The 17679-nt window shown below is 34.8% G+C and overlaps 1 protein-coding gene across 5 annotated transcripts in view; it reads left to right on the top strand.

Moving 5' to 3' along the window:
- Hmcn1 (hemicentin 1) overlaps positions 1-17419 on the top strand; it is a 398189-nt gene extending 380770 nt beyond the window's left edge. For 2 of the 5 annotated variants that reach the window (XM_063240156.1, XM_063240161.1), the window contains 5 exons: positions 815-943; positions 4369-4719; positions 8211-8330; positions 14190-14316; positions 15996-17419. In XM_063240156.1, the coding sequence (XP_063096226.1) occupies positions 815-943; positions 4369-4719; positions 8211-8330; positions 14190-14316; positions 15996-16362 (1094 nt within the window). In that variant the 3' untranslated portion in view covers positions 16363-17419. The remainder of the gene's footprint in view (positions 1-814; positions 944-4368; positions 4720-8210; positions 8331-14189; positions 14317-15995) is intronic. The other 3 variants (XM_063240157.1, XM_063240158.1, XM_063240159.1) reach the window with 3 other exon arrangements.
- The last annotated feature ends 260 nt before the right edge of the window (positions 17420-17679 follow it).

Here is a 17679-nt window from a genome sequence, read left to right as displayed (position 1 = left end):
CAAGAGTAGCAAGCCATGCATGATGGCTTTTGTCTGTAATCCCAGAACTCTGGGAGGCTGAAGAGAAGGATCACAATTCCAGCCTGGACAATTTAGCAATTTAGCAAAACCCTGTCTCAGAATGAAAATTCAAAAAAATGGGGGATACAGGTCAGGGTGAAGTCCATGAGTGTAATCTCCACCACTGGGACAGGGAAACCAACTCAGAGGATCATATACAGCTTACATGCAGCTGTAATTATTAGAAATGAGATGAGCTGAAAAATCAGAAGCACATTTAAGAAAGCTGCAGCAAAAATGCAGCTCACTGGGAGTGGGAATGTTAAAATTTTACGGTATTAATTGAAGGAAACAAAATTGCTCAGTGTTGGCAATTTAAGGAATGTTAAAGACATTCAGTAGCCTGGTTGACTAGGAAAATAGGAGTACAGTTGCTGTAATAAGGGAGTAAAGATAAGACATGGAAATATGTTGGATTTCAATTACTGATGAAATAGGGAGTGGAAATTTCCAGTCAGAACCTAGATATATAAAGCTAGATCAGAAGTGAAGATACTTGGCTCCCTTAAATCTGCATAAACACTAATTAGTCACTGGTATAAATAAGATGGCCAAAAATGCTGGAAATTGAATCCAAGTGTTCTAAACTCAAATCCTAAATCACACATGGTGAGAAGCATGAACTAAAGTAATTCTAAAGTAATTCTACCTAGTATGAACTAAAGTAATTCTACCTAGTGTTAATTTTAAATGTAACAACTTTGGGCTTTAAAAGAAGAAGTGTTATTACTTTTTATTACTTCCATGTCTGTAGACATTGATGAATGTAAAGATGGGACCCATCAGTGCAGATATAACCAAATATGTGAGAATACAAGAGGCAGCTACCGCTGTGTTTGTCCAAGAGGTTATCGGTCCCAAGGACTTGGAAGACCTTGTATGGGTAAGTTAATAGGAATTCCTGCTGAGTAAATAGAGTGTCTAATGTAGTTATTTGGCCTTACCAAATTGTTTAGGACCACTGTCTTTATGCTCACCTGTTCTCTTGCTACAAGTTGAAAATATGTAAATTGACTTGATTCGCAGCATAATCAGGTATGTCTTCAGAGACTTCATACTGAGTTTGATTTATATTAAAATTTCAAATGATAATGTAGAAATTTACTGGGTGCTTACTAAATACTACACAGAAAGTGATCATCTGATATAATTACTATGACAACTTAATTATCGAGATTATCTCATTAGTCATCTATGTACATTATGTAAATCATAGCATGGCTACATCTTATTCAAGTGTGAAGTATACTTGTATGTAATATGAAAGTTTACATATGAGGGTTAAAACATACACAATTTAAATGAATGGATAATTGTTACCTTATACATTTAGTGTTTGCTGGGTGCCATTATTCTCTTTATAAAAATAATTCAAGTCAGCTCTCCCAATTGCCAATTTTATCCTTTCTACTAACAAATATAAAGTACAAAAGATTACAGAAAATAACTCTAAGAAGTTATTCACATACTTTAAAAAATTAATAAATTTATAATTTAAAAATTGGTTTTTCAAATTCTTCAGATTATTTAAGTGCAATTTAAAATTATGTAGGCTTTTAAATATTAGCCTCTGGTTTTGATGCTATGACTTTAAAATTGGTTGCCCTGATTGCCCAGTAAACCATTATTTTCTTGTAAAATATTGATTGTCTTGATCAATTAAAATACTGATTGTCTTGTACAATATTACTTATGGCAAATTTGATAGGCTTGGTTCTTTCAATGTGTTGTCCCTAGCACACTACTTTGCAAAAGTCAAATATTCAAGCCAATACCAGCTGCAAACTTTTTAAAATGAAATATTTTTAATAGTAGAAATACATACCATCATTTTAGCCCTCTATTAAGATATAGTAATTTACATATAATTTAACACCTTAATCAGACAAAATAAATTCTGTTTATCTATTCACTAACTTAAACAGTTGAATGCCTGCTACTGGATTGAGGGACAAAGGAAGAAAGTAAGAACGTTGCCTTAAAAAAATTAAAATCTTAACTTAATTTTCCGTACTAGATAGTTTTAAAGCAAAATTTACTTTTATTGTATCTTTTTGTATTATTTGCATGCCATTGTCCTAATGGCTTAAAAATTTGATTTTGATTCCTGGGTTTCATTCACTTCTGATGAGAATTGCAATTACATAATATACTTGCTGACATATAAATAGAAAGGAAAATAACTTTTTTAAATGTTATGGGTTTTATGAATATATTTTTAAATAAGAAGCAATTCTGTGACTGTATTTCCTTCTTTTTAATCTTTTGAAAAAATAACTTGGCTTAATTATTAGTTCCAAATTATTAATTTCAATATTAATGTCATTATTCCTGCGTCTGAAACTTTTAATGATATGGAAGATTAAAAGCAATAGTGATATAAAATGGTTATTAATATTGTAACTAAATGTAAACTAGACATGTTGTTTAATTTGCCCTCCATCAATAGAATTAAGATTTACATTAGCTTTTAAACTCAGGTTTCTATATTCAAAGCCATATTTTCTCATGCAACACTTTGCTTCTATGCTAGTGAGTTCTTGAGACAGTGTATGTAGCTTATTCCTTCATTAATTGAGCAGATTAGTGGTTGATTCACTGGGCACCTAATTTGTACTGGAGAATGTTCTCAATTAAGGAAAAAGAATACGAAACAGAGCACCACAGGTCTGTGTCTTTATGGAGTTACTGCCATGCAGAGAGAGAAGAATCGCAAAATAAATATAGAATGCAATTTCAGATAATGATAAGCACTCTAAAGGAAAATAAAACAGGACAAAGGAAAAGAGTGAACCTGATTAAGGCAGTAACACCATGTCCAGGCAGCCTTTCCAGACAGTGAATGAAATACAGGAGCGGATGTCATCACTAAGTCTAGACAGGTGAGTTCCAGGCCAAGAGCATAGCCATGGCGAGGGCGCTCTGAGTGAAATGTGTTGCCATAATCAGGGGGCAGTGAGGGCCAGCCCTGCTAGAGCAAAGTTAGACAGAGGATAAAGAGCCTATGATAGTTTCGATTTTCTTCTAAGTGTGTTATAATAAAAGTATTTCAAAATAAAAAGTTTCAGTATTTATGTACATTAACTACAATGGTTTCCCAATTCACGAATGCTCTTGTTTGCAAACAAGCTGGTTTACAACAGAAGCATTTGACAAAATTTTGTTTTTGTTTGCAAACTCTGCATTGGGTGACAAACAGCAGGCACCATCTTTCCCACAGAAACACAAATGTGGCCATCTTTTGCAAAATTGTAGAACAAACTAAGCTCATGAACCGAGGTACCAATGCATATATTGTTACATGGTCTAAGACAATCCCTTTTGTCTCAGACTCTCTCTTGTCTGGCTTGCCACTCAGACAAGCCGGCCTTATCTGAGCCAGGGCTACAGGACTTGAGTAAATGAGCAGTATGAGACAGTTTACATCTGGAAAAAAATCACTCTGGCTCCTACATGGATAATAAATCATAGAAGGACAAAGATGGATGCAGAAAAGACAAAGTCCACTTACATAAAAAAATCAAAGAAATAAGCACAAAAGGAGTGACATACTTGTAAGAGTTGCATGTAAACATATTAAAATGTTGCCAACATTGCCAAGTAATTAAGAAAATCAGAATCCCATCTGAAGGACATTTTTTTCTTCAAAGATAGAACAAGTTAAAAGAGAAAGTTTGAAGCTTATACATATCATTTTGTTAAGAGATTTACTTTGGAGACTTTTTTATAAGTGTAATTTCATGAAAATTTTGTTGACTTGAAATCTCACACTCTTTTGAATCTTTGTTCCCAGATAAAAAAAAATCCAAGTTTCAACAATTTAGTATGTCCCTGTAAGGTGAACGCAGAACTCGGCCTCATGTTTGTGAGATTCATATGCCAGTATTTTACACCTGCTGTTACATGTAAAGACGTGGCTAACTTGGCTCAAACTGATCAAACCTCCATCTTGTTTTCAAAAGAGATGATGCTGGAACAATTCATTAGTTCCTGAAGCCATCACAACAGAAAGTAAAAGGGAAATAGAGTCACAGAATTAGTGTCTACTTTGAGACACCTGAATGTTTAAATAAAATTTATACATGAGTGTTCCCACCAAGCGAAGCTGTGCTTAGGGAGAGTCATAGGATCTCTCTGTACATTCATAAATGTGTGATTAAAGCTCTCTCAAAAGCTCACAACATCTGAGTTTTGCTGGCTGTGGAGGGTAACATAATGTCTTCAGTTTCTTTCACAGACTGACTCTTTTTTCCTGTGTTTTGTGTATGTGTTTTTTCTCTTTTTTTATGTATCATGGCACATGAGCAGATATTAATGAATGTGAACAAGTGCCCAAACCCTGTGCACACCAGTGCTCCAACACCCCTGGCAGCTTCAAGTGTGTCTGCCCCCCGGGACAACATTTATTAGGGGACGGGAAATCTTGCGCTGGATTGGAGAGGCTCCCACACTATGGCACTCAGTACAGTAGCTATAACCTTGCCCGCTTCTCCCCTGTGAGACACAACCGTCAACCTCAGCAGCATTACAGACAGTACTCACATCTCTACAGCTCCTACTCAGAGTATAGAAACAGCAGAACATCTTTCTCCAGGACTAGAAGGACTATTAGGAAAACTTGTCCTGAAGGCTCTGAGGCAAGCCATGACACATGTATAGGTAAATGTCAGCCGTGTTACATTTCCTTTCTGTGAAATAGCACTTGTCATTGTTTGATTGAAGGGAGCTACATCCATCTAAAGTCCGGGGTAACATTTATTTTGGTGCTTACAACTATTACAGACTTTATTCAAATAAATGACGTGTTTACATATGTGCATTCTTTCATTGTAATATATCAGCAGTTTTTCTTTTTTCTTGTCCCTGTAAGTGTTACTAAATTTAATTCTAGTGGCATCCAGAATGATTGATTTTAAGAAGGTATACCTGCTGTCACATAACATACTACAATCAGATTGTGACTATTTTTGATGCAAAAGCAATGGTTTAATCAGTTGTTCCATATGACAGCCCACATACATTCTGGAATTTCTCTCTTTGATTATGGTGTGTGTGAACCAGGACAAAATTAAGTTGCTTTCATGACTGTAAAATGTGTACATTCAATATCTTTAAACTCACAAGTCTATAATTTCATTTGTTTGCAGAAGTGTAATTTCCAACTAAAGAACTGAGGCCTTGTTTTTGCAATTAATTTGTAAACATTGTCATCTGTCATTCATTTAGCTCAATTTTCTGCAAATATCCACAGTTTGCATATCATTGAACTAATCGCTTAGGGGAGTTAGCAAGCAGAAGTTAGCCCCACTATTTGTTAGATGCAACAATGAAAGCAAAGAGGAAAAGGAATAGAGAAGTAGAGAGGGAGGAAAGACAGAAATCCTGTTTAATTTAAAACACGGCGGAGCCACGGTGGAGAATTCTTTTAATTCTCTTAAATGTTCTGCATTTTGCTTCTTCTCTCCTGTTTGCATTCTATTAAACATTCAAACATATTAAGGATTTCTTCCCTTTAATGAGTTTAGGTTGGTTTGTTGTTTTCCTTTGTTTTGTTTTATTTCTCCTTTATACCCTTTACCAACCCCTGTTCTTACATTATTATATTGTCAGACATACTTTCTTGGTCAATTTTAGGGGGACTCCAATTTTCATCCTTCTCTACTCAGCTGGACCCTCCATCCTTCTGAATATTCAAAGTTTATAGTTTATTCTTTGATTCATATTTTACCAGATCTTTCCTGTCTAGATACCCTGATATTCCTGAAACTTGCTGTAATGAATGTTTTTCTCTAGTGAAGAGCTTCACAGCACTATGGACAGTGCCAATTGCTAATTCTTCAAACATTAACTCGTTTATTAACAATGTTCTCCATTTTGTCCATATGGCCCAGTGTTACACAATTTCTAAAACTGTGTACTCCAAAGCACTCTTAAGTCAAGTGCTGGTTATTTTTCAGGCCTAGAATTTTGACTCATCATTAGTTAAAATTTTCTCTGTTCTTCTATTGACAATCAACATCTGACATTTTGTCTTTCAGTTTCTTCTTGTCATCCTCTCTGAAGGGTTTTCATGACTTTTTTTTCCACTCTCCAATTTCATTATACACGAGCTCTCTTTCTCTGTTCCACCTTAATTCCTGCCCAGAAACTTTATGCTATGATAGATTAACTAAAGCACATCCCAACTCTATATAATACTGTCTAGCTAGTTTCCCCTAAGGTATCTGAAAATGTAAGTCACTTTAAGAAAATTTCCCTGATTAATAATTCAGGTCTACATACAGCTATTAATTTGTCATAGCTGAATCTTATGTTTTCTGTCTTTATGTTTTTATTGCACCAGTATTATAGTGCATTGGACTTACTTTTCTTGGGCAATCATCTAGTATTTAAGAGCTCCTGTCTCCAAGCAAATGTCAATTTTGGAAAATCTAAAGTAAACTTTTATAGCTATTCAGTTCTTGAATATTTAAATTTATTTGGAATGACTAGGCCTAGACATTCTTAAAATATGGTGACAATTTTATAGCATTGGGACTAATAAAGAAATTTGCACTAAGATTGCAGACAACCCCTGAATTTTTTGAGAACAGTGTACAATATGCATTTAATTAAACATCTCAGATAAACAAGTTACAAGTGATTTGCACTAACATTATGGAATCTTGTTAGAGTGGAGCTAAAATTTAGTTTATGAAGAAACTGACCTGAAATTTAATGGAAATAATGCATTATATTGCTTCTGAATGCAGAAATCATACATGGAGCTACTTTAAAATTCATGTACTGAGAGTGTTGCATGTTAACTACTTGGAGTTAAACATAATCCAGAATTTTTCTTGTAATTAAAGGCTAAAGGGAAAAAGTAAAAATAACACACGTTGTGGAATGAACCTTGTGGTTAACTGAAAGATAGAGACATTGACAAATGCTTGATGCATATTTATCACTAACAGGTTTTCAATCATTGCAATTATATTTTTGCATGTGCAAAATCCTTCTGCTCTGGGAGAGTCATCTCCCATAAGTCACTTCATCTTCTCTTTAGTTCCACCCCAAAGCACACCTGCCATCTATTTCACTTCATAATCAGTCTTCCTAGGGACTATACTAAAATTTAAATATTAAAGCAAAACACAGTCGGGACAAGAAATGTTAGATCTCCAAAATCACATTCCTTAATTAAAGTTAACATCAATTAATTTGGAATTATAATCTGTTCTCACTCTTCTTCGTATTTCTATTTTTGCATTTCTGTTTACTAACAGCAAATACCTTCCACGCAGTTTATAAAAGGCTTTCTGATGTTACTTCGCTTGAACTTTCCACAAACCTGTAAACTATGGGAGAAGGTCCCAGAGTTCTATTTTGGCAGAAGAATCAGCTGAAATTTTCATAAGTCAGTGGCCTGCTGAGCATAGCACAGTTACACATATGAAGTTACTGTACTTTACAATTATGTGAAAAGTTTGTTAAATATGTCTAGCATAAAATAAATTCATTTCTTTTTTATTTTAAAGTGAAAAATAACAACGATGGTACAGAATTTCAAAACAATATAATAGGAGATTAAGAATCATTAATATATTGCATATGATTATCATCAAAGTGGTTACTCAGATTACAAAATATAGGCATATATTTACAAAATGAATGCATTTCCTTTTGATGATATCTGTATGGAAAACTGCAAGGGCTAGAGGGTGCAGGAAGAAGGCAAGCTAGATGAAGATAAATAGAATAGAATCTTATATTCCTTTATCCTTTTAATCTCAAGAAAAACTATCTTTTAGGTGAATTTGAGCACTACGTCAAGAGTTTAGTTCTTCGGTGGATTAAAGAAAATCTATCACCTCTGTCATTTCCTTCTAACTTGTTTAACAAAATGTTGACTAGTTTGGAGCTTCAGCTTAGATATATTGTAAGGATGTTAAAATATGTTCATAATATATATTGTCTGTGGCAATATATTTAATAGTATTTTACATCATTAAGCAGATACTGATATAAGACAGCACAAGCATTTTAGGCACATGGGTGTTAGATCACCAAGAAGTTTTCTTACTGTACATCAACAACTTATTTTTAGTGCATTCTGTCACAGCTTCTGCCTTTGACATGGTTATATACCTTCCTTTCTTTCTGGACAGATATTGATGAATGTCAAAATAGGAACATCTGCCAGCATGAGTGTAAAAATACTGTTGGAAGCTATCAGTGCATCTGCCCACCTGGTTATCAACTCATGCTCAATGGAAAGACATGCCAAGGTAAGGAAATTTGGGGATGATTCTTGTTGCGACTTACAAAATATAGGCATATATTTACAAATATTAGCTTAAAACTAACATCGGAGGAAATGAGGATATAGTGTCAATAATTATTGTAAGCATTTTCTCTTCTTTCCCACTCCCATTCATTGTGTTTATGTTTAAGCATTGCTTAAGCATAAAGCAAATCAGTAAGGGGAAAGGGTTGAGAATCATTTTTGATACAGTTTCACTTGAGTAAACAACAGGAATAGACTTCTTTAAACTTTCTTGTTATTTAGCTAAGATGTAAGGGAAAGTCAAAATAGGGCTGAGTAAATTTATGGCAGTGTAAAACATTATCTTATATTTCCTCTCATTAGCCTTATTTTTAGTGATTAGTGGATAATCAAGTAGATAGTCCATTCATTGTTTTAATCTATGAATGATCTTGTGCTAGAACAGAAGGAAGCAAAAAGCTTAAACTTTCAGATGAGCAAGATACAGTCCTTCCTTTAAGTGCTTGTGGCTTAGTGGAGACAGATATAAATAAATCAAAACATTAGCTTATGCTATATTAGTTGAGGAAAAAAGATAGAAAAAAGGAAAAAATACAAATCTCAGTAGTTTGTATTTTACCCAAAAGTGTGAGTGGATAATTGTGCTTTGATGAGGTTTTTAAAAAAAATATTGCAATGTATAGTCATATTAATATGAAATTAGAATTTATATAACTTTCTAAAATCTTCTAAGAATTACTTGTAATTTCATGAACAAAATTTATGTTACATAGAAAATAATGTTTCTGAGTTTTTATTAATTTCTCTTATGTAAAATCTACATCCTTTTATAAATTATAACAAATGAAATCTTCCAAAAGCAATTAAATTGAGATTGGATTTTCCCTCTCTGAGATTCACAGAAGACTTACTAGGAATGCAATTCATAGAAATGTGTTCTAAAAAATGTACCAAGACCAGAATGGGCACCACTTTGCTTTTGTTACCATGAGTTACCCCCATCCCTCTCCTCCTTGATCACTCTTCCTAAGAGTCATCACTCGAGTAGGGAAGGAGGGGTCTGGAGAAAGGACCTGAACTTAGTGATAACTTCATCTCCTATTTATCGAACACTGAATGTTGTTAAAAACTTACTCATATTCAGTATTTTATTGAGATTCAAAGTACTAGAATAGCACATTTATATTACAGTGTTATGTTTTTTCAAAGCAACTATTACTTCATCTAGTCCACAGTGTAGAAACACCACAGGCAATAACTTGTACCCATTGTGCTGATTCTCAGAGTGATTATGTGAGCCTCGGTCTCCTAAAACATATCAAGTACAAAAGTAGGATTTGACCTCAGATCTTATATACTGAGAATAGTCATTTGTCTCCCATGATGTAGAGAGCACCAAGGGCACTGTTTTGTGGCATCAGAGAGCAGGAGCATTGACTTTGCCCATGTTTTAGAACCTGCCTCCGTTCTTCAACCCAGGAATCTTTCAGGAATGCCAATGCCCACTACTACAAATGCATACCCTCTAGTTGTACCAGGCACCATAGAAAGAAACAGGGCAGATGCTGAGGGACATTTGGAATAGCCAACTGAACCACAAAACCTCTTCGCCAGATTTTAAAGTGTTCTATCAGATTCTCATCAGGGATATTTTTCTTTTCTAAACTTTGCTAGTTTTTTTTTTAATTGCTCTAGTCACTCATTTAACTCAAAACATTTTTCAGCTTTTATTTGTGCTCCACAATGGAAAATACTGTGAACAAGTCAGAAAGAGGTGCCACTTGAATTGTGTGCAATTTAAATGGGCTACGTATTTTTGTGGTTTCAAAAAACACAACTTGGAGTTATTTTATAGGTTTAGAAAGTGTTTGTCACCTTGGAGTTATCTATGAGGAACAGAAGAGTACTTTTCACTCATATTGAATTTTCTAAAGCTTTATATGTTAATGATAGAAATGTCAGTAAGAAAAGGAAAATTAAAGAGAACTTAATGTACAACAAAAACAGAGATTCTTATTAAAAATGCAAGTCTCCATACTGTACAATGAAAAGCAGTGAAGAGAAACTAAAAGGTCTTCATGCTAATTTTATGCACCACTAACCTAATTCTTTTTTTTTAATTTAAAGAAAGAGAAAAAAAAACAGTAAAAGGGTACAAGTAATACAGAATTTCAAAAAAAAAACAGTAAGAAATCACTAGTTAATAGGTTACATATTGTCATCTTAGAAATAGTTGTTCAAGTTACAAAATTAAAGCATACAAACCTGGGCATTCAAACAATGAGACTGCAAACAGTTGTGTTCAATGATCCAACTAAAACTTAATAATATGCTCATCTATCTTACACACCTAAACACACTTGCAGTTGTATCCTTCAGAGCACTTTCTTTTCATTTCTTTTTTACAATGACAATTACACTAACCTAATTCTAAAACCTTAAAAACATTATGTTGGCACTGCATTTTAAATGATTGTTCTCATCCATTTTTGTTCTTTAAAAAAGTAATCTATACTGTTTATCAAGAATGTGAATTGTTTCCATTTTCTATCATGCAGATGTTTTATTTATCCTAGAAGAGTTTTTCAGAAGCACTTCATTAAATGCATTTATATATTTTAAAGCTATAACATAAATAAATAGTTTTAAAGGTCATTAAAGGACCCATTACTCATAGCAACAATATTTGTAAGATGTCTAAACTTTAATTTCTATTATAACATTCTTTTGATATTAAATAAATATAAAATAGCACCTCATTGTTAACACTGTCAACAAAAGACAAAGATGTGGTTCTTCTGTTTGGTCTTTTGTCTTCTTTTCTATTTTGCTTTTGTATTTGGTTGTGTCTTCTTTTTTAAGGACAGAGAGGAAAATAACTGAATTTGAAGAGTAAAAACCTATGAGATATTTAATCCTACAGAGACAGTACTGGACCAACGAGGACCACCTGCCTCACAGCTCAGTACTTACGGGAGCTTTTTATGGAAAGCAAGCATCATCACTGACTAAGGACAAACACTTGTATATTACATTCTGATATGTATAGGTTCATACTCAGCCAATGAAAATGTATCGTAAGTCAGATACTCTTACGATACACACCGATGTGTCTCCACTCTGCCCTTTTCATAGCCCCTGCAGCCCACTGGTCTCTCTGTCTCTGCATGAGCATTAGAGATAAAATGAAATTTTCAAAATAGGTGTTAATAGAAAATGTTTTTAATAAAAGAAAGGAGGATAAGACTAATTGAATTTCTTTCAAATTTTCCTAGAAGGCTTTTCATTTCATTTTGAGACAATCCCAATTTGTCAAGGAGAGGAAGCACTTTGACTGATCAAATTGTAATCAGAAATTGTTTTGCAGGGGTAATAGGCAAGACATAACCAAAGTAAAAACTCATTTCACACTGTAAATTCCAGTAGGGAAACTAGCAATAAAACTAGTAGAAAACATACTACATTGTCATCATCAGCAAATACAAGAAATTAAAAAGTCAAGTAAGTGATTTGCTATCAGTCTAGCACAGTATCTTTCACTTTGTACAGACGGTAAATAAATTTATGGTTAATAATTACATTGTCTGTGAGTTATTTATAAAGCAAAATATATTGGGATTCAAATTTGTAATTCTCATAGTAAATTCAAAAGTAAGTAAAAAGTAAAATTTGACATTTATTCTACATAAATACACTTCCCCTAGAAATTTCCCCTCTCCTTTCTCTTTCTTTTATAGCAGTTCTCCAGGTTATTTAACAGTGTGCAAAAGCAACATACAGCTTCAACTTAAGTTCATTATAGATGCTATTATGCAACTAGGTACATGTTCATTGGTCAGCCACATTCCATGGTAGAGGTGCATTTGACTTTCAGATCCCATACCTTGGAAGAACTCTTTGGGACTCACATAATTGTTCCTTTCCACACATCAGAAGCCTGTCCCCCATCCCAATTGCTTAAAAACAGAAATGCTACAAATGCCCATATGCATCTAACTGATTTGAACTTGGAAACCTTCCACCTCCTGTACATATTTTCTAATTAACCTCTAAAGTGTCTCATGATAAATTTAAACAGCTGCAAAGGAACTCAATTATAACATTATTATTTCATGTATACATGCTTTAAATATATTTTCACCAAAACTTTAGAATTATAGATTAATTTTCTCAATTAATAGATGATGCTTACTCTATGATTTAAAGATCTGTACTCATTTTCAAAGCAGTCATATTGGCTGTCAAAAAAAGACTTAAGGTCTCTTTTTAGTTCAAACAAAGTGTTAATAAAAGTTCCTCTGGGAACCAACTCACTTCCAAAATGTAATTTAAAATAGGAAGTCAGGACTACAGGTTTGTAGCCATGTTAAAATAAGGCCTACTACTATTAATATGTATTATCAATATTTTCATCCTTTTGTTTATGCCTTAGGATTAGTAGCACCCTTTTCTTTTGAAAAATACAAGAAGATTAGAAGGGGGGGGGGACTTCCAGGCCACCAGCAGTTCTCAGACTGATTTTAGTAAGAACTTGAGGCAAATGGGAATAGGAAAGTTAATTTCCTGGAATCTTTGCTTGCACTCATACTGCTAAGAAAAACCTTCAAATGGCACCATGAAGCAGCAGTCACCCATGTTTAAAAACCGTTTCCAAACAACATGGCTTTTAATTTTGGAATTTCAATATCCTTGTAAAATTCTGATTTCTCTAGATGATCTTTTCAGGAAATTCTCTCTCTCTCTCTCTCTCTCTCTCTCTCTCTCTCTCTCTCTCTCTCTCCATCTCTCCCCCTCCCTCTCCCTCTCTATTCTCTCCCTATTAGTAACCCTCTCTCTCTTCCTTCTTTCCTTATTAGTAACTCTCTTAGTGTCTCTTTCTCTCCCTCTTATCTGTGTCTCTCTTTTAGTGTTTCTCTCTCTCTCCCCAAAACACATACAGCTATGCATCTACATATCCATTCTCCTTCCCCAAAAATTCATGTATGTATGCACACAAAAAATTTTTCTTCATGGATTCCCTAATGTTCAAATATGGGCTCAAATTCAAGAATTATGATCAGAAACACTCATTTTCAGGAAACCAAAAACATTTCCTTTACTTTTGTCTTAATATTTCTTAACTCTAGTGATTTAAGTGTGTTTACACTTAACTGTAAAAAAACAACAAAATAGAAACATTTTATTAGCATATGTCCCTTGTACTCTCACTGTTACTCTTGGGAGAGTTGTCGAGCATGAACTCTGCACTGTTTAATTGAACAATGCTCCCTCCATTTGATCAAAACTGGACTGTAGTTCTTGGATCTTCATTGTTGTCCTTCTTCTTCTTCTTCATGTTATTTGTTTGTGCTTTGTCTCGCCGTAAGATCTGATTGCCCTCTACAGTCTTCCTTGCATTTATAATTTGATACTTTTAATTTCTACTGCACTATGCCCCCCCTCTTGACAATCTGAATTTAAAAAAGCAAAATACTAGGCATTCATGTTTTAAAGAGATTCTTCATTTTACAAAGTTCTTAACAAATGACCTTCAAATTTGAGTTTGTTCATAGTCTATTCAGAATACTATTCCCTTTATAAAACTCAAGTACGCTCTGTGTGCCAAATACAACAACTCCACTTCTAGTTTCATGGCTCTTGTGTTTTGATATCTGTTCACCTATGTTAAAGAAGTGAACCCTCAAAGCAATCTGGCTAATTAGTACACCAGGGACTGTGGCTGAAGCTCACATATGATGACTGGACTCATTCATGGGGGGAAGATAGCCATCTGTGTCCCAGGCAGATGTCCACAGGGCCTGCTGTGGTGGCCTTTCTGATTCCTGATGCTGATGTTGCACGTTCCTTGTGCTGTCCCCAGATGTTGACGAATGTCTGGAGCAGAATGTTCGCTGTGGGCCAAATCGCATGTGCTTCAACATGAGAGGAAGCTACCAATGCATCGACACACCCTGTCCACCCAACTACCAGCGGGACCCTGTTTTAGGGTATGTGCTGCCTTCTCATTCCAGACATGTGTCTGAAAATCCTTCACACCCTTCGTGACCATCATAAACTCTGGCTGTAGTCATGTTTAACTCATAGGAAGTCAATAATGCCAAGGGAATGGGGGTTTCAGTGTGTTTCCTCTTCAATAAATGGGCAAGAAGTGAGCTCATCCCAAGCCACCACTAACTGAAGCAATCACTTTGGGCTGCCAAGATTTCCGAAGTAGCTACCCAGCATGTGGTCTCCAGGTACTGTCTGGAACAGGACCTCAGCAGTGAGTGTATTATTGGGTGGTGGAATCTGCCTTTCTCTGAAATTTTCCATTTTCTGTTTGTGCTGCCTTGGGACTCTAAAGTGTTGTCAGCATGCAGATCACTCCAAGAAGATCCTTTTCTGCCCTTACGATGACTCACCACACCGTGAGAGAATGGAGATGAGCAAGGATGAGTCAGTAGTCTGCCCACTGGTGGTGTCTTGCTGAAATTTCCTGCTGTCTGAAACAGTGTTTTCTGGGCTCTGAACACACTCTTGTATTTCCTCCCTACTCTTCCAGAAATGTTATAACTTGTTCAGATCCCAAGGTGACAGAATGCTTGAAAACAGGGATAGTTTTTCTTCCAGTTAGTCACCGCTAATATGAAGGAATTTCTTGGTTTTTTTTGGGTTTTTTTTTTTTTTTTTTTTGGTCTTTTTCCTTTTCATCGGTACCGGGGATCAAACTCACGACTGCCTGCTTGTAAGGCAGGCGCTTATGCCACTGAGCTAAATCCCCAGCCCCTAATATGAAGGAATTTCTGAAACCAAATTCTTAGTGGAGCTCACACTTTTTTTCCTCTTGGTAATGCTGGTAACGCAACATGGTCAAGTGTGGATGTCGGAAGCCACCAAAAAGCAGTCTTTGGTCTTTTGGGAATAGGAAAAGGAAGGTGAAAATTTTAAATATAAACTTAAGAAATATCTAAAAATACTATGACTGAGGAATTCATATCTCATAAAATGGGTCATGTGTGCATTTTTTCCTCTTCATTTCTGGGAAATAATTCAGCCATCATGACTCAAAAAAAGTTGATGTGGGCTCTGGAAAAAGAAAATACAATTTTTAATCTAAAATAATATGAAAGATAATTACAGCTGAAGAAAATTCCCCTCAGGAATCCTAACTGATCTGTTGCTAGTTTTAGAAAAATAAGCCAACCTTTCAAACGGTATTAGAATAGATGTTATAATTTTAAAGTAGCCTGTATCCTTGTCTCTAACAAGTGTATCTTTTCAACATATGCAGTTTTTTTCCAAAAATGGTTTTTCATTTTCTTGCTGGTGGGGATGTAACTCAGTGGTATGGTATGCGCTAACCAGATGCAGGGTCCTGGTTTAGCCCGAAGAAAAGAAAGAAGCTACTCTTATAGTATTCATGCTTACAAGAGCTCAAATAGTTCTGAATTTAACAGAGCAAAGACATACATACTTACTCTCGACACACATATTCTCTTAGCCATCTGCCATCTGGTGTGAGTTAATGACATGGAACATGAGGTGAGTCTCATTGCTCTTGAAGTCAGACTGTCCCTACATTTAAATATGCCTAAAAGTTGTCCTGGATTATGATCACCTGCCTCACACATTCTCTTGCCTCCCAGCCACATAATTATGTGTATTTTCATATGCTTACTGTCCGTAGGTTCTGCCTCAAGAACTGTCCACCCAACGATTTGGAATGTGCCTTGAGCCCATATGCTTTGGAGTATAAACTTGTCTCCCTCCCATTTGGAATAGCTGCCAATCAAGATTTAATCCGGCTGGTTGCATACACGCAGGATGGAGTGATGCATCCCAGGACAACTTTCCTCATGGTTGATGAGGAACAAACTGTTCCTTTTGCCTTAAGAGATGAAAACCTGAAAGGAGTGGTGTACACTACACGGCCACTGCGAGAGCCAGAGACCTACCGAATGAGGGTCCGAGCCTTATCCTACAGTGCCAATGGGACCATTGAATATCAGACCACTTTCATAGTTTATATAGCTGTGTCCGCCTATCCATACTAAGACATTCTCCAAGATCTCTTTCATATGTATAGACAGCCTTAATTATTCGATCAGCTCCCTCTCTGGTTACTGTCTCTTGAACAGTTGCAATGTTGGCAACTTGAAAATGGTGCTATACTCTGTATCTTATGATCCTTGGTACTGTTAAGGTGTTTTTATGATCCCATCATGGGCATACTTTTAATAAGGTCTAGAGGTGTCCCTCATTTTATTTATTACACTGGAACAGTTACTTCCTAAAGATTATTCAGAATATCTAACAGGACGTATCAGTGATGTTTTATAATAGCATAGTAGCTAAGATGACTTTCCTGAAAATAAAGCAAAAAAAAAAAAAACCAATTAATTCAAAAGCAAATAGGTTTTTGAGCATTTGGTTATGTTTAGAATAATAAAATTAGTTGCTACATGTATCAATAAAAGCTTATGAAATGATTTAGGAATTTTTTTAAGCATTGATACTTTAGAATATGACTTACACATCTGTTTTTCATTTTGAAGAAAAAAGAAATACCATTTGTTTTAGATATATGATACAGCTACTAGGTTTTTCGTTCCCAGGAGGTATTCACTTTGACTTAATATCCAAAGCAAGGGTATTATTTCCAGTGATCTTGTGAAATCATCTGAACCACTTACAAGAGTAGAAATGATTTTCTCCTAAGATTCTTCCATGGCATGGATCTTTGCGCTAACAGTTTCATATAACCTTTCATTCAGTTAGCTCCATAACTCTTATAGTCTATAATTTGTACAGATTTCGTCTGTCAATGTAAACAAAGTTTAAAAACACCAATAGGATAGGTTTCTTTGTGATTTAAAAAATATCTCAGATGTTCAAATTAACTTGTTAAACGTCAATACACTGTACATGGCGGTAACAGACTCTAAGCAAATGCCAAGATGTATTCTATTTTTATGAATTGTATATATATTACCTTAGTGTGTATTTTCTATATTAATATCTTGATGAGCTCTTTTATAAAGTTATTTTATAAAAAATTCCAATGTTACAGTAAAATCGACCTTAATAAAATTTCACATTCTTTTTCTTAAACTTTGCAAGAATTTAAAATGTCTTTCTTTACCATTATCACAGCTATTAAGTATTACTGTCTGTCTTCATTACTTTTTTCATTACTAAGACAAAATGTCCAAAACCAACAAGTTAAGGGAGGAGAGGTTTATTTAGCTCACAGTTTGTGGAGATTTCAGTACATTATTGGCTGGCTCCAAGGCAGAGTAGCACATGGCAGAGAGGCAACAGTTCATGATCATGGAAAGGTACAAAAGCAAGAAGCTTTTGTACCTTATAAT

The sequence above is a fragment of the Cavia porcellus genome, unplaced genomic scaffold (assembly GCF_034190915.1).
Source record: "Cavia porcellus strain 051 isolate PalLab524CR breed Dunkin Hartley unplaced genomic scaffold, mCavPor4.1 scaffold_29, whole genome shotgun sequence".
NCBI classification, from domain to species: domain Eukaryota; kingdom Metazoa; phylum Chordata; class Mammalia; order Rodentia; family Caviidae; genus Cavia; species Cavia porcellus.
The sequence above is the reverse complement of the archived record's forward strand: the minus strand, read 5'-3'. Positions and strand labels throughout refer to the sequence as shown.